The 17635-nt window shown below is 39.6% G+C and overlaps 3 protein-coding genes across 3 annotated transcripts; all 3 read right to left on the reverse strand.

The window, feature by feature from the left end:
- Positions 1–2934: 2934 nt before the first annotated feature.
- Positions 2935–4771, reverse strand: LOC114157219 (histone H2B 1/2-like). The gene has a single exon (XM_028038083.1). The coding sequence runs from the start codon at positions 4286–4288 to the stop codon at positions 3914–3916; it is 375 nt and encodes a 124-aa protein (XP_027893884.1). The 5' UTR covers positions 4289–4771; the 3' UTR covers positions 2935–3913.
- Positions 4772–4887: 116 nt separating this feature from the next.
- Positions 4888–5760, reverse strand: LOC114157233 (histone H4). The gene has a single exon (XM_028038097.1). It carries the CDS (start codon positions 5715–5717, stop codon positions 5406–5408), a length of 312 nt encoding a protein of 103 aa, XP_027893898.1. The 5' UTR covers positions 5718–5760; the 3' UTR covers positions 4888–5405.
- Positions 5761–6503: 743 nt separating this feature from the next.
- On the reverse strand, positions 6504–7496 carry LOC114157191 (histone H1-like). Its single transcript, XM_028038052.1, has one exon. It carries the CDS (start codon positions 7152–7154, stop codon positions 6525–6527), a length of 630 nt encoding a protein of 209 aa, XP_027893853.1. The 5' UTR covers positions 7155–7496; the 3' UTR covers positions 6504–6524.
- Between the last annotated feature and the right edge of the window lie 10139 nt (positions 7497–17635).

A 17635-nucleotide genomic window follows, 5' to 3' on the forward strand; every position in this document is an offset into this window, starting at 1 on the left:
CTTCGGATTTGAAGATTTCTTTGAAGAATGTGTAAAACACAAGGATGTTTCTGCAGAGAGCTCATCTGAAGATGGAATATTTGACTACTCTGGTTTTGACATTGTCTCCGAAGAATATGTAAAACACAGTGATGGTTCTTCAGAAAGCTCATCTGAAGATGGAATATTTGACTACTCTGATTTTGACATTGTCGCCAAAGACAACGTAAAAGACGATGATGGAATTTCAGGAGAATTCAAAGAGGATATGACAGGGAAGTACTTGGGTTTTGACATTTTTCCTGAAGATCAGAAGGACATCGATGCTTCCTCTAAAGTTGAGGAAGTTACCACCAACACATGTTTGACAGTAAAGACATCCGGAGACACTGCTGCTTTGGAAAGCATCTGTCTTCCTGAAAACAAAATGGAGCTGGAATTTGAAACCTTCTCTGGGGACACAGAAATTAAAAAATACACAGACCATTTTGAGAACCTGGACACTAAAGATACGGATGATTCACCAAAGGAAGTTGACTCTGGAAGCAGAAATGATGCTGATGATGTTGTGCCACATTTTGATGAAGTGTCTGAGCTTTCTTCATCAGAAGAATGGTCTTCAGATGAAGAAAGCTCTGAAGATGATGTTGAATTTGACCCTGACCATAACGACAGCATTTATACTAAGAACATTGATGCTTCCTCTAAGGATGAGGAAGTTCCTTCTGGAAGCCCAAATGCTGAGGAAATGTGGACAGATTTTGGAGAAGTGTACAAGTTTTCTTCATCAGAGGAATCGTCTTCTGAAGAAGAAAACTCAGAAGATGGAAATCAGAATGACACAAATGATTTCAACGCCATGGATGTAAACATTTACCCAGGAATGTACTTTTGCAAATTCTCCAACTCCTTTTTTAACAGCTGGATGAATGCCACAACGCAAAGCATCATGAACTTGACTGTTGTAAGAAGGTTTGTGGCTCAGCATCCTGAGGAGATTTCTGAACTTTTTCAGCGACACCATTGTTTGCGAGATGTTTCTTCACAGCAATGTGCCATCCAGGACGAGACTTTCCTCCACATGAAATCTTTGCTGTTCAGAATGAACTCATTGATATTCTGAAGATTAAGGATGTAAAACATCAGGACAGGCCTGGAGTCCTTTTGTTTTACATGTTGCACTATCTGGCAGAGTGTGGCATCTACACAAACGCTAAGCTATATACAACTGACTACTGTGAACAATGTCAGAAGTGTTCACGAATTATTCGTGACCTTGGTCCTGTCATTCCTCTGCCAAAAGAACAAGAAAATGACACCACATCAACTCTTCTGGAGGATTATTGGAGTGGAATTTCAGAAAGTTGCGACACCTGCAAGTCCAGCAAAAAGAGGAATTGCTTTTTTAATGAAACTGATGTGATGACCCTGATACTGCCATGGCCAGACAGTCCAGATGATAGCAGACATCCTGTGATACCTGACCCAGCCCTTGAAGTCCCTGTAAAAAATGGAACTCAGCTATATCATCTGTCCTCCATCATTTGCTGGAGACATTCAACTACTTCTGATACCAGCAGCTTTTACACATATCTGATGTGTGGAGAACTGGTGTTTAAGGCGGAGGATGAGCGGGTATCACTGGAAAAGATCGACTGTGGAGCTGACGTTTGCAGCAATGGATACATCTACATCTACGAAAAAGCCACAGAAGGACAGGATGAATACAGTGTAGGGCTCAAAGTGACAACTGACCAATAACAAAGATAGTGCTTCAGATGCCCAAAACAAGTCTGAAAAACGAAACACAACAAGGGTGGGTGGAGGGGCGCAGGACGGGGGGCCAGAGTCCAAAAAACAACCCAACAGGGTGGGCGGAGACACAGGAAGGAGCCAAGAGTCCAAAAACAACAGAAAACAACCCATCAGGTGTGGGCGGAGGCACAGGAGATGGAACCCGTGGGAAAAGTCCGGCGGGCGTCCATCGCGTGGGAGGTCCGGCAGGCGTCCATGGCGCCGGAGAAGGTCCGGAGGACATCCGCGGCACTGGGGACGGGAACCAGGAGGTGCGGCGTAAAGACAGAGACAGCACGATGACACCAAATGAGACGAGGACCTGACAAGGGTGGGTGGAGGGGCGCAGGACGGGGGGCCAGAGTCCAAATAACAACAAAAAACAACCCAGCAGGGTGGGCGGAGACACAGGAAGGAGCCGAATGTGGGTCCGGCGGGCAAAGTCGGTGCTGGGGCCGGGCCCCTGGAGGCTGGTCCGGAGGTCGACATCAGCACAGAGGCCAGGCTGCGGGATGCGGGTCCGCCAGGCGACGTCGGCGCAGGGACCGGGCCACAGGAGGCGGCGACAAGGAGTCTCTGGGAGAATCTGGAGGAGCACTAGGAGGCTGGTTCTCGGGAGGAGCACTAGGGGGCAACGAGGAAACATTGGGAACACTAGGGAGCTCGGAGGGAACGCTAGGGAGCTCCCTAGCTCCCAAGTAAACCTGCTGCTGCTGCTGTTGCTCAGCAACAAACACACAACGGCTCTTTTAAGAGCCACACACTCCTTCATCATGAGAGCATCAAATCCTCTTTAGCACATTGTTTGTTGTTCTAATAGGTTTTGGTTGTACATCATTTCGTCCAGCGGTGTCTTAAAGTCATTTACAATAGAAAGTCAAACTGCTTTGTTGTGATGGGAATTTCGACTCTTTTTAGAGAGCCGGTTCTTTCGGCTCCCCAACTGCCCTTAATAAATTCTCATCTCCAGTTCCATATACAATATTTGTAAATAGGAATGTTTCATAATAAATCCTCTTTCATTCAGTGTTATACAACCTTAATTTTATGCATTATGTTGTGAAAGCAGACATTATGTTTGTGTACCATTTTTAATGAATCTTTATATCTTTAACAAAAACAAATGAACAGAATAGTGCAAAGAAATCAGATCCATAATTATTCAATCTTCAAAATTATCTTTAATCTTCAGCCAGATGTTCTTCTCTTAGCTCATTATGGGCATTTTAAACACATACTAATCAAAAACTTTTGATTTTTCTGACAACAGCAGTGCTTTAGTTTTTTATTTTGAACAGCTGCTCTGACTGCAGCTTCTGTACAGTGGAAAGAAAATGCTGTTACATTTATTACTGTCATATGCAGAACAAAAGCTGTTATACAACAAAAGCTGAAATAATGCCGGACACTTTTCATAGTGATGATCAGATTTGGGCCAGTGAGAAATTTTAGGATGGTCAATACACCAACACTGGTCCTTCTGCTGACTCTGGTAGAGGTCAGAGGTGATGGGCCCTCTGAAGCCCCGCTTCAGGCTCGTGTCGGCTTGTTGAAAACCACGTGACTGGCAGCAAACGAGGCCTCGCAGTGCATGGGTCACGTGACTGCTTCATTTTGCGTGTCGGTTTTCAAAATAAAGGCGTGATGAGCCGCTGCTTCATTGGTTATTGTATTTGATCGCATCAGGGGAGGATTTGTCTTCAGCAGTGGCCGAAATAAAAGGAACCTTTTCTAGTTCATGTGCATTAATGATTTTGATGATGGCACTCATCAAAGTGTAATGTTTGTTATTAATTTTCTCAATGGTTGATTATGGTATATTTTATGACATTATATTTGTGTTTATTATTATGTAAAGCTTTGAAACCTCAATGTTGTTGAAATGTGCTGCACAAATGAACTTGATTGAAAAGGAGCCAGCAAGAAGAAAAAATCTGACATCTAATACTTTGAGATGATCATTCACAAGGTTCTTAAATAAAAAATACTTAAACCCTTCACCTCCAAAATTTCTCACCTTCTTGAAATTTCCACCATTTCTTTGTTCTGCAAAAATATATCAGTCATGATCAAAGCTCTCCAGATGCAGTGAGTGGCTCTTAAAAGAGCCGTTGGGTTGGAGCATCAGCAGCAGAGCTGGTTACTTGGAGCTGGTGTATTTGGTCACAGCCTTGGTTCCCTCGGACACGGCGTGCTTGGCCAGCTCACCGGGCAGCAGGAGGCGCACAGCGGTCTGGATCTCCCTGGAGGTGATGGTGGACCGCTTGTTGTAGTGAGCCAGACGGGAGGCCTCGGAGGCGATGCGCTCAAAGATGTCGTTGACGAAGGAGTTCATGATGCTCATGGCCTTGGAGGAGATCCCGGTGTCGGGGTGGACCTGCTTCAGCACCTTGTACACGTAGATGGCGTAGCTCTCCTTCCTGGTCCTTCTCTTCTTCTTGCCTCCTTTGCCGGCCGTTTTGGTGACCGCTTTCTTGGAGCCCTTCTTGGGCGCAGACTTGGCGGGTTCGGGCATGTTGTCTCTGGAAACTTACAGCGACGAATGAGCTGCTGGAGAGGAAACAGCTGATATTATACATGCTGTATGGAAATTGAGCTGCAGCGTCTCCTGGCTGTGATTGGACGGCCCAGTGGATCAGGAAGGGTTTGAATTGAAGCCACGTGATGACAAAGAAAGGGCGGGAATCGAGAACGTTCTCCAGAAAAGTGAAACCATAAAAGCAAACACTTCAAATTTTCACTGCTTTTCAGGTTATTTTGTTGCTTGTTCTGCGCGCGTTTGTTGAGATACAGAAACTTTTTCAAGATTTATGTAGAAACAAATTCTATGAAAATTCTGTATTTCTCATAAACGGCAAGAAATGCTGATATGCTTCACTTTTACCTAAAACAAAGCGATTTAATAAATTCTCATTAAAAACCACAGAGAGCTAAAACCTCATTTGAAAATAAACACATAATCTTTCGTTTTTTGTTCAGAAACGGTGAGTAGAACCTCCCAATTTCACTTCATCTTTTTTCTAATTTAAAACAAAACATAAAATGTTTGGCCTACAAAAGAAAAAGACTTTACCCTGGATAAAAGATAAAAGTTAATCTTTCATCATGTCTTACTCTGCATATGATTAATTTATTCTTTCAATAGAATTTTTTAGGGTTCTTCCAAAAGAAATATAATTGAAAATTAAAATTCCTTAAGAAACTAACTTGTAACAATTCTGTCGTTTTTCAAGACTGAACTTGTAGTCTCTCTCCATCACATAGTGTAAAGTTCTTCCTCTACATTTCATGAGAATACATTTACATTTAAATTCACTTTTGATATTTCAGTTTAAATATCTCCCTGTGGATTCACTGATAAAGCAGAATAGTCTAATGAGTTCATGTATTGCCAGTTTAACCCTCAAACCTTCAGTAAGAAAAATCAGTGGAAACAAAACTTTACATTTTGTGTGAACAAGCAGCTACAATTCTTTGTTTTGTCAGATTAATATTAATATAGATACATTTTTACACTCATAGGTCGCTTATGGAGAGATTCGGTTGCATCAGACAGAAATTCAGCTCATGATCCGATCAGTGTTTGGCCCTGAAAAGGGCCTTTGTTTGGTTCAGTGAGCAAAGTTGTCGGTTTAACCCCCGAAGCCGTACAGAGTGCGGCCCTGCCTCTTCAGAGCGTACACCACGTCCATGGCGGTGACGGTCTTCCTCTTGGCGTGCTCGGTGTACGTGACGGCGTCACGGATGACGTTCTCCAGGAACACCTTGAGCACACCGCGGGTCTCCTCGTAGATGAGGCCGGAGATCCGCTTGACTCCCCCGCGGCGAGCCAGACGGCGGATAGCGGGCTTGGTGATTCCCTGGATGTTATCGCGGAGAACTTTACGGTGCCGCTTGGCGCCTCCTTTACCGAGACCTTTGCCTCCTTTTCCTCTGCCGCTCATTTTGTTTTCTTCTTCTGTGGAAACACAAAGACGAATGTGAGCGCGAGCTGCGGAGCGTCGCTTTTTATGTGTGAGCTGCGGACCTATGAGGAGCCGAGCTCAGCAGCTCCTCCTACAAGCCAGATTGAGAACGTTCTTTTTAAAGCATTAATTGAACTTTGATGAACTGAAATTATTGGGTGAATCAAACTCCGCTCAACAGAGTCTGAAAGGAACAAACATCAAATAAATGTAGTTCTACTGGCTGTCATGTGAAGTTTGTGTTGATGCTTTTGTGCAGCTGAGGAACATGTGAGGGATTTCTGAAGCAACTTTCACTCCATGTAACTTGTCAATGATCAACATGAAAAGTTCATTTTATAAATGATGTGGCTGTTTAAACATTGTGACTTTCCTGATTCATGGTGACAGGAAGTGAGCGCTGTGTGAGCCTTTTGCTGGCTTTCCATCTATTCATTTGTGAACAGTGAAGTAATAAGCAGCGGCCAAAGACTCGTGTAGCATAAAGACACTAGATGAGAAGAAAAAGAGTGAAAGTTGATGTCTTCCACATATACTGGTATCCAGCCAAATGAGGTGAATCCTTTCTGAGAAGTGGAAATCCCTTGACTGTTAAAGTAGTGTGCAACATGTGGCAGCTACATTAATTAATTAATAAGCCATATAGGTATAAATATGTGTAAAAGTGTTGAAGTTGCGTGTATGAAGTAGAATGTGGGGTCAGTCAAAGTAAAGGACGAGCTCTTCAGCAGAATGTGTGTTGGCTCTTAAAAGAGCCTTTGGTGAGTAAAAAGCTGAAGCTGCTGTTTATTTCTTGGCCTTCTTCGCTGCGGCCTTCTTGGCTGCAGGTTTCTTTGCTGGACTTTTCTTGGCTGCGGCCTTGGGCTTCTTGACGGCGGCGGCCTTGGGTTTCTTGGCCGCGGCCTTCTTGGGGCTCTTGGCGGGCTTCTTGGCCGCTTTCTTGGCCGGAGCCTTCTTCGGGGACTTCTTGGCTGCTGCTGCCGCCGCTGCTGCGGGTTTCTTGGCGGCGGGTTTCTTGGCCGCTGCGCTCTTCTTGGCGGCGGGCTTCTTGGCCTTGACGGGAGCCTTCTTCTTCACCACCTTCTTGGCCGGTTTAGCGTCTTTGGGCTCCTTGGCGAGCTTGAAGGAGCCGGAGGCCCCCGTGCCCTTAGTCTGGCTCAGGGTCCCTTTGGTGACCAGCTTGGTGACGGCGGTGTTGATGCGCTTGTTGGCCTTGCTCACGTCCACTCCTTTCCCGGCCAGCACCTTCTTGAGGGCCGCCAGGGACATCCCCTTGCGCTCCTTGGACTCGGCCACGGCGGCCACGATGAGTTTCGGGAGGCTGGGTCCGTCCTGCTTGGCCCGGGGAGCGGACTTCTTCTTCGGGGCTTTGGCCGGAGCCTTAGCCGGCGCGGCTGCTGGAGCTTCCTCTGCCATGTCTGTTTCGTTCCTCGGAACTTGTGGAGCTCAGAGCGGGAGGCGGGACTTATAACACACATGAGAACCGTGAAGAGACAACTCAGCCCGCTGCTCTGCTGCCGCCTCGAAAAGCGGCTCCACTTTGTGTTTTCTCCGCCGACATTGAGCCTCGAAACACTCCGAAAACAAACATCTTACAAGACCAACGTTACTGAAGCAGGTAGAAAAGTCTCTCTCCTCCACGCTGAGCTCATGTTTGATGTCCGACAAGTTTCTCCTTCGTCCCAGGAGCCTTTAAAGCGGCCAGATTCTCGGTCTGTTTGCGCCGCTTGCGGGGAGTTTTCCTAGAATTTCGCCTCCGAAAACATCTAAAACGATTTTAAGTTGCATGTAATGTTTGCGTTTCTAATAGCAGACAAACGAGGAGACAGAGTCACGGTGAAAACGTTGCGCTGAATCGATCCAGTGACTTTTAAGAGAAGCATTTTCCGCGGATGTAAACACACCGCTGTCCCGCTGCTGGAGGCGGACTGCTCCCAGATGATCCGCTGGATTAAACGTCTCATCTGCGCTAAATATGAATTCAGCAGCAGACGCAATGAAAAACACTCATAGCTAGTCCCCGTCAGAAAATATATATCTTTTTTTGTTGCCTTTCACATTCGCACGACCTCTTAATCCACTTTTAAACAGTTTTTGAATTAGTCAATTATTACTTGCAGACAAATTAAATTTCACGAGGTCATGACTGAAATACTACATTCTAAAAGCAGGACACTGAAGAAAATTAAAAATATCTTCATTTTGATGAAGAAAATTAAAATGACTCATTTTGATGAAACCAAAGTCTCATTCATTCAGGTAACCATAGAGTTGCTTCATTTTCTCATGTCAGTACCATCTTATTGTTTTCCACTAGGGTCTCTTCATCAACACAGTGGTTACTGGAACATAAAAAGTAATAAAATTAACCTTCAAGATTAAAAAAATAATAATAATAATGAAGCATTCCAATGTCCGTATCAGTTTCATTTGACTTTAAGAAAATGACATTGAAACTTTTGAAAGACCATTTTGATAGAATCTCTCACCATCTACTGTATATTTTTAAAGTTAGACTAAGAAAGATTCTTAAATCGTTTCATTGTATGTATGTAAAAATCACAAAATAAAACCAATAAGGTATAAGACGATTGATGATCAATGCATCGGACGGTTTAAACAGCACATTACTGCTACAATAAGGTTCAGTGTTACTGTTACAACCCCCCACAAAACCAATAAGGGTCAAGTCTGGCACTGGGTGTAACACAAAAAGAAGGCAACCTAAACAGTTGGTGTCAGTACCAAAAATATAGTTTAATTTACAGTTTAAGTAAAATGTCACTCAGACAAATACAGGGTAGCTTTCAACTTCAGGGTCTCCAAGGCCAAAACAACAAACATAACATCCCACTCTTAATTGTAAAATAGAAACACTTGCTAGAAGAGAACTGAAAAAAGAAAGTACAATACCTGAACTCCCTGACTAACCAAAAACAGGAGAAAACAGTTAAACAAAATGGCAGAGAACCCCTACCAGCTTCCACTGTGAAGAGAAACAAAACGTAGGTTATACACTTTGTGCTTCACAAGAATGCTCACAGCAAAACTATACACAGTCTCCACAAACAATCAGCTCACTGACAAGATCACATCAGATCAAGGCCCAAGGAAAAAGGGATCTGACGTCTCCGGCTGGAGCTCTTTATGGGGTGGCTGACGAGCTCCAACACATTGCACCTGTGGCAGCCAGGTAAAGCTGAAACACAAAGAAAGAGCTCTCTCATGAAGAGAGCCCCTAGAGGTCAGTGACCGTAACAGTTACATTTATTATTCTGTTTATCTTCACAGCTATTCTGGGAGAGTTCTCATCATTCATCGTACCAGGATCCTCTGAAAGGGTCACAATCCTCCGTCTGATGACGATGGAGATCGGTGACTTCACAACCAGGAAAGAGGTCATTGGTACACTGTAAAAACTGACAACCCCCTTAGGAAAAATACTCTTCTTTTTATCTCCTAATGGCTTAAGAAGCTGTTTACGGTTCTTAAATATAACTTTGAGGGCATTCCTGATCTGGATGAATCTCAAAATGAGAATTAGTTTGATACCCCTGCAGCAGTTCGAGCAAAAAAGAGGCCCAACCAAGTATAGAAATGAGCGCCTAGAAATGAAGTGACATTTGTGTTCAGAAGATCAATTAATGAAAAATGTTCACTTTTATTGGCCCTATGTCATAGTCTAATTTTTGGAGACGCTGTATTAGGGGTTTTATGTATCTGTAACCCATAATCATTAAACTGACACACACACAAGAGAAAAAAAAAAAAAGATTTAAATATTTACCCTGCGTTGAATGAATCTACGTAATATATGAGTTTTACTTTCAGAAATGAGTGACAAAAAAAATCAATTTTTTCCAATATATACCAATTTTTTTCACGTGCATTAAAGTAAAGCCACTTTCCTAGTAGCTAATGACGTGGCGTCTGTCTGCTACTACAGGTAAGGGAAATATTAATGATAGTAACTTCATGATCTCAGTATTTTTGAAACAATAGCTGTCAGGAGACCCTGATGAAACTAAACTATAGCAGGTGTTGGCCTAGGATTTTCTGCCAAAAGACACGCAAGACACGTTTTGAACTACTAGTTTAGATAAATCTGTATTATAGTTTGTGAGCCATAAGTTTGTTGACAGCAACTAAAACATTCATCAGTTAACTGATGAGGTGAGACGTTGACACAATATCACAGTAGCTTTCTTAACTGATTTAATAAATTTAGGACAAGCCTACTGACACTTAGTTAAATTACTCAGATGAATTTAAAGAACAACCCTGAATGGAAGACCTTTAGTTTCAATTTAAAACTAAAACAGCCGAGCTTTGTGTCGATGCTGGTTGTTCCGAAACAGTGAATAATGTTAGCTGTCCTCACCAGTATTAAGGTGAGTTTTGAACAAAGAAGAGTTGAACTTGAAACGTGTTCTTCTTGACGACCGTTCTGTCGTCACTCAGTCATTTCAGGAACGTGACTCTTAAACTCGCCCTTCACCTTTTGCTCCTCTTGTACTTTGATGGTTTGTTTTGACTTTCATCATCACGCGTCACACTAAACACAAGATCTGACAGAATATTGTCGTCAGTTTAACGGGGATCCTTTTTTTTAGTGTGTTGATGATTTGGATGATGGCGCTCGACAAAATGTAATGTTTGTTACTGCTTTATACGTTGGTATAACTGTGTGTTGTTTTTATGAGTTTTTTATTTTTGTGTTTTATCATGTAGACAACTTTGAACTACTTCGTTGTTGAAATGTGTTGTACAAATAAACCTGACCGATTAGTTCAGGAGTTTAGCCCAAGGAATTCACAAAAAAGTTCAAGTTAATATATAACATAATACAACCACAGAACTCTTTAATTAATTTTTTTAAGAACACATGTTCTGCTCCCATGTTATCTGAACAACATAGCTTCATGTTGAATAAATCACAGCAAGTTGAGGTTTATGCCTTTAATGTCTTTTCCTGATAATTTAAGTCTGTTGCTAATTTAAGTCTGTTGCTGACGCAACAGAAACGTCCTGCATAATGTACCTGGTTTGTCAGTCTTTTACCACTGTTTGTTCAATTTATACATTTTTTAAAAAGTTGATTTGTATCGTTAAGAGCCATAAAATAGTCGCTGTGTCATGTTGTGGCCACTGGGCGTCGCTGTGGTTCAACGAATACATACCAGAACCGTAGCACCGGTGAGACGTTAGCAGGTTGTAAAAATAAAAGCAGAAGAGACAATGGTCATTAAAGATCTTATGTCACTTTACAGAAAATTAAGTTGGACTGATGAGAATAAAGAAATAATAAATAAATTGCAATCTAAATTAGATGAGATATACATAAATAGGGCAAAAGGTGCTTATGTAAGGTCCAGAGCCAGGTAGATCAAAGAAGGAGAAAAAAATAGTGCTTTCTTTTTTTTGTAACTTAGAAAAACGTAGACAGGAATATAATGCTATTAATAATCTTATAATTGATGAAGTGGAATGTTCTGAGAATAAGAGAATAACAGAAGAAGTATTTAAGTTTTATAGTAATCTTTATAAATCTTCACATACAGAACAAATTACTTCATCCTTTCTTGATAAAATAAGTAATCTAGTTCCTGTTATTGATAAAAACTTCAAAGAAATTTGTGATGAAGAGCTAAGAATCTCTGAATTTGACATTGCTATGAGAAATATGGCTTCTGACCGCCAGACGGACTCACAGCTAAACTTTAGAAACATTTCTGGGAGGATTTAAAACTTTTGTTGTTTCAGGCTGTAGAAGAATGTGTTAGTAGGAAGGAACTCATGGAAACTATGAAACAAGGCGTAATTAAACTAATCCCAAAACCTGGTAAAGATAAGAAAAATTTAAATAATTTAAGGCCTATCGCGCTTTTGAACACTGACTACAAGATCTTAACAAAAGTTTTGGCAATGAGGTTAAAAACTGGCTTACCTAAAATAATTAGTCAAACCCAATCCGGTTTTCTGAAAGGCAGATCCATCATAACAACATCCGCCTGGTTCTGGACCTTATTGATTATAGTCACTTAATAAAAGATGATGGTTTTATGTTGTTTTTAGATTTACACAAAGCATTTGATTCTGTGGAACATCAATTTATTGTTAACACGTTGAGACATTTTGGTTTTGGAAATAGTTTTCTTAATATGATTACCATGTTAAACACCAATATTAACACTTATATATATTATTATATATTAATATTAATATTAAGCTGTGTGTCTCTGTCACAGGGCACAAGCCCCAGATTCAAAGTAGAAAGGGGAATCAGACCAGGTTGCAGTATCTCGCCTCTCTTATTTATTTTAGTCACAGAACTACTTGCAATAACAATTAAAAACTCTAATATTGAAGGTCTGGAAATAAATAACCAGAAAATAATCATTAGCCAATTCGTAGATGATGCAACCCTCTTCCTAAAAAACAAAGAACAAATTCCTCTAGCTCTAAAGGAAATAGAATTGTTCTCTCAAGCCTCAGGGCTGCAGCTAAATGTAAATAAATGTGATATTATGAGTATCCATAATTGTTCTGATTTTTCAATTTTCAATATTCCAGTTAAAAGTGAAGTGAAATACTTAGGCATGTGGATTACTAAGTGTAGAGCTACCAGTGTTAGAAAAAGTTTACAAGACAACATTGATAAATGTGGCAAAACCTTAAATATTTGGCTTCAAAGAGACTTGATGTTGTTTGGTAGAACTTTATTAACAAAAACTGAATCCTTATCCAGGCTGACGTTTCCTGCATATTCCTTAGCCGTCCCTCCAAATATCATAAAACAGATTAACAGAATTAATTTTAACTTTATTTGGAAAAACAAGCACCATTACATCAGAAAAAGTGATTTGCTAAAAACATTTGAGGAAGGTGGCATCAAGGCTATCGATTTTGAAATTATGAAGGGTACTTTAAAAATTAGATGGCTTCAGTCCTTTTTAAAAAACGGTGATCTTATTTGGTTTGTTAAACCGTCGTTTGTATTTCAAAAAGTTGGAGGTATTGAGCTGTTATTGAAATGTGATTTTGAATGATCAAAACTCCCCTTACAACTCTCTAATTTCCACCAACAGGTTTTGTTACAGTGGAAGTTAATGTTTAAATAACTTCAGTCCTCATAATGTCCCACTGTGGAACAACAGAGCCATTCTATGTGTAGAAAATCTATTTTTCTAGAAGATTGGTGGAATAAACAAATCTGGTCAATTACTCATTTACTGGATGGAAATGGTGATATTCTAAGTTTGGAGGAATTTAACAGGAAGTATGGAGCTGATTGTTCACTAACAATTTATAAGAAAGTTTTACGTAGTATCCCTAATGTCCTCATTCAGTCAGTTAAAAACAATTTACCTCATTTCTTTATTCCAAGACTCCATAAGATTCAAATTGAGCATGCGGACATTAGAGATAATAAATGCAATAACAAGTTTTTGAATCAGTATTCTATAAATATTATATACCCAGGAAGAACTAAAAGCACAGTTCTCTTACAAAATTGTAACAAATCTTTGATAGTCAAAATTAGTACAAATAATTTAAATTCCCAATTCCTCCTAAATATAAAGAATTACATTTTAAAATAATAAATAACATATATCCTTCAAATGAGTTCTTAAGAGAGAGAGATTTAAGTTTAATGTTGAGAATTGTGGTTTTTGTAAAACTCAATTGGAAACAACTAAACATTTGTTTTACGAATGTAAAGAAGTGTTAAACTTATGGGATCAACTTCGAAATTTTCTGTCTTCTAAAACAATAAATGTGGATTTTATTTCCTTACAAAACATTAAATTCGGTTTATCGATCAAAGAAAAAAATTTGGAATTTTTAGTAAATGTTCTAATGATTATAACCAAATATTATATCCATAAATGTCGCTATGCAAAATGCTCCCTCTCATTCTCTGCTCTAGAAAATGGAGGAGTCCCCTCTGATTAAGTTATTATTATTATTATTATTATTATTATTTATTATTATTATTATTTTATCTAATTTTCTTTTCTTTTATTTTCTTTTTCATTATTTTAATACTTTGTTTTAGCCTTACATCTAATTGGTTTTGTTAACAGATGTTGTTGTGATATTAGTTTTTTTTTTGTAATGTCTGTTATTGACGTGTTGTTTGAGATTGTTATTGTTATTTTTGTATATTCAATAAAAAAATAAAAATAAAAAAAAAAACGTTAGCCGGTGTTAGCTTCCGGTTGACTCTGTGACGCTGATGCTTGTTAATGGAGCTATGCTAAGGGCTGATGGGCAACCATCTGGAGCAATAAATGGACGGTAACCACCTCAAGCGACAATAATAATACTACATTATAACCAAAAGAAACTAAGAAGAAAAAAACAAACAAAACCGCACGTATTTATCCGGTATAAAAATAATATAATGTAACAAAATATATAATTATTACTTATGTTTACCAATAATAATCCTTATTTTTACATATTCAGCTGTCTGATATTCAGACTTTATTTGATATTCTCATTAAGATTCTTCCTTAGCCTAACACCGGAAATAGATATACAGATTTTCAAAGTTTCTCTAATGTTTAAGATTTTGAATTTATATTCCTTTCTTTCCATTTTCAGACGATGGATGTTTTGTGAGGCATTCAAAGCTCGGGTAAACACGTCGTGTTTTTTTTTTTTGTTTGTTTTTTTTTTTTTTTTGCAGTTTTTCTCGGATCACACAGAATATTTTCTGTCAGCGTATACTGTATATCATTACGGGAGATATTTTCTTTTGTGCGTTTTGTGTCTCTATGGAGAACTACGCTGTAACCACCTTTCTGCCTTGTTTTTTCACTATGGACGCCCGCCTCTCTTATCATCAATGCCTCCAGCGTCAACATGCCTGTCAAACTCGCAGCCAGACGGTGTGTCAGGAGATCCTCAGTTAAGTGAACAGGTTATGAAACGAAACGCGAGTCTGGATAATCAGTGAAGTAAGGATTTTGGCCAGCAGAGGGCAGCAGGCTACCAAACAAACCACATAAATCACCCCGGAAGTCTCCAGTGAGCAGGAAACGTGCCAGTGATTTGGGCTAAGTTCCGTTTATGGGGATATTTGAAACGAAAACAGCAGCGAAAAATATCTGCGTGACCATTTTAAAAATAACATTTTCAAAAAAAAAAAAAAAATGTTGTTTACTTTTTTGGAATTTTTGGGTAAATGAATGCAGTGACAGCACCAAACCTTATTGTAACTTAAAACGCTTTATTATGCAGCAACTGCCACTTTCTAAATTTATTTAAAAAGTCATTATAAAATGCTATAATGTGTGGGAATAAAGGATATTGACATTTTTAATTTATTTGCTGCATTTGTAGTGTTCAGATTTAGTACATTTTAACCTGTTTTTTTTTGTCTATGACACATGCCGTATAAATAACCTTTAGTTTTTCACTTCATCACCTTGTCTTTTTTTTTTTTTTTAACTAACGTGCTCTGATGCTGCAACCTCATCAGAGAGCTGCAGATGAGGTTGAACTCTCCTCCACAGAATGCCTTCTGTCACTGAAACCTTGTTCTGGGTCAGGCTGTGGTTGACACAAGGCGCGTTGTTAGAGCCTCAAATCGGCATCAAACTTCGAAATCCTTCAGATTTGCTGCCTCAGAAAAGGACAGAGAAGAATTTACTCTCTGCAGCTGACTAATATAGAAAACAAAGAAACAAAGAAAAAAAAAAAAAAAAAGCCTGTTGCTGCAGAGTTCCCGCTCTGGCCGATCACGTCGACCTCTGCTCCAGCAGTTTAGTCAGCGCCACCCCTCCTCCGCCCTGACAGGATGTATATGTGGTCATAGCTCTGATGTAGAGACAACAGCTCCTCTGATAGGGTTAGCTAGAGAAGGCCTGCTTTTAAATGACCGTTTTTGGATTTGAACCTTTATATTCCAGTCTTTTTACACCAAATTTTATTCATGCATTTAGAGAGAAAGCTAAATACAGAAAAAAATGTTGCAAATGCATCAGAAAGGAGCCAAAAAAAGCACTTACTTTAACTGTTTAAGTTTCCAGAGCAAACTAGGAACCTTTCTGGCCAATGCAGACCTGTTTCTGTTCCTCTCTAACCACCATGACCGCACATAGCAAACATCTATTTATTTGTCATCCTGTAAGCACAGAGTTACATCTTAAGGTGCTTTGCAAGCCTTGTTTTTCTCAATATGTTGAATACTTTTTGAGCTGCAGAGTGTTTTATAGACTTGTGAGAATATTTTGCTCTGCCTATTTTAAAATTAATTTACAATTTACAGTAACATGTTCTCCCCGAGGTTTGCCATTACAAGAAATAATAATAAGGCTGCGTAAAATGTTAAAAGTTTTGTCGAGCTATGAAAAGTCACTTTTTCACGTGAAATAATTTGCCAAAACCCTGTTGGGAAGAAAAGGCCGAATTTATGACGGACGTCATAAATTTATTTAGAGAGGACCAGAAATAAAGAATGAAACAAAACAAAGAACAAGGAAATATTTCATCAGTGTTAATAAGTCCAGCAGATGAAGACTGTGATCTCATCTCAATAGGACTAAACGTCTTTGTTTTTTTATTCATTGCTGAAGCAAAAGTGTAAAAATGAAATTGGTCCAATTGGCTTCAGTCTCTGTGTCAGTGAGTATCGTGACTCAGTATCATCTCTTCAGTACAGGAGCTGTAGCAGGTCTGGAGCCGCCTGGGGGGAAAGAGCCAATCAGAAAGCAGAGAGCATGTGGCCAGATTTTTATTTTTTATTTTTTTTGCTTGAAGATTTTCCAATCATGTATTTCATATGTGGTAAAGAAGTGGAGATGTGGAAAAGCTCATAATGAGGTGTCAGCAGTCGACTTTGAAACACGAAGCAATAATGTGATTTTCTTTTTGTCAATATAATTCTGTTTAAGGCTTTAGCTGACCGGTTTGTGCTTCCTCTTATATGACCTTATCAGACAAAAAGGATAAGGTCATTGACAGAAAAAACTTGCCATATTGTGCTGATGCCTTGCTGTTACTTCCAACTTACGTTTATTTTGTAAACAAAGAACTGATGTACTTTATTAATCCTATTCAATCCATTTTATTTATAAAGTACATTTAAAGAATACACATTTACCCAAAGCGCTGTTTGTGACTCTGATCCCATTTTGGTTTTAGACCAAATCACCAAAAGTGATTTAATACATTTAATTGATTATGATTTAATCTAATAAAAATCATTTAATATTTTGATCTCTACAATCCGTTGAATTGGATGATGATGATGATGATGATGATGATGATGATGATGGAAACAAACACCACATGCTAAAAACATGTGCATGTGATTTAGTACATGCTCTTCTTTAAACAGTATTTTGCGTTTCCAGGCCAATAAAACTCATCATCTGGATCAAACTAAGCAAACAGACACAAGGATCCTACTGGATGATTATTTTATGCAGTTGGCAACAAGTTATGGAACCCAAACCAATGCAACACGTAGCTTCTCATTTCTTCAACCCTCACGTGTAAAGACAGTCCTGAAAAAGATGTGTGTCTGTTTAAGAATGGTCACATCTTTGGCATGGGTCAAGCCAGATTAACTACTCAATCTGGGTCAAGAACTGTCCAGCGGATTCCTAAAGTCTGGATCGAAAGTGGAGAACCGTTGACTTTGAAGAAGAAATGTGGATGAGAAAAAAATCCTGAATGCTCATGATTGGCGATCACTTAGATATTTGGTGAAATCAAATATCAACTAAAGCAGAACTCAGGGTATTTCCACATGCAAAATGAAGAGGGAACTCAAGGGATTGGCAGTGAACAGCTGTGGACCCAGGAGATGGACAGCCGACCTGTCCAGGGTGTACCCCGCCTCTCGCCCGTTGGCCGCTGGAGATAGGTAACAACAGGCCCCA

The sequence above is a fragment of the Xiphophorus couchianus genome, chromosome 14, assembly GCF_001444195.1.
Source record: "Xiphophorus couchianus chromosome 14, X_couchianus-1.0, whole genome shotgun sequence".
Taxonomy (NCBI): domain Eukaryota; kingdom Metazoa; phylum Chordata; class Actinopteri; order Cyprinodontiformes; family Poeciliidae; genus Xiphophorus; species Xiphophorus couchianus.

Bases quoted from the DNA above. Each gene is read 5' to 3' on its own strand.
- LOC114157219 (XM_028038083.1), bottom strand. From the start codon at position 4,288: ATGCCCGAACCCGCCAAGTCTGCGCCCAAGAAGGGCTCCAAGAAAGCG.
- LOC114157233 (XM_028038097.1), bottom strand. From the start codon at position 5,717: ATGAGCGGCAGAGGAAAAGGAGGCAAAGGTCTCGGTAAAGGAGGCGCC.
- LOC114157191 (XM_028038052.1), bottom strand. From the start codon at position 7,154: ATGGCAGAGGAAGCTCCAGCAGCCGCGCCGGCTAAGGCTCCGGCCAAA.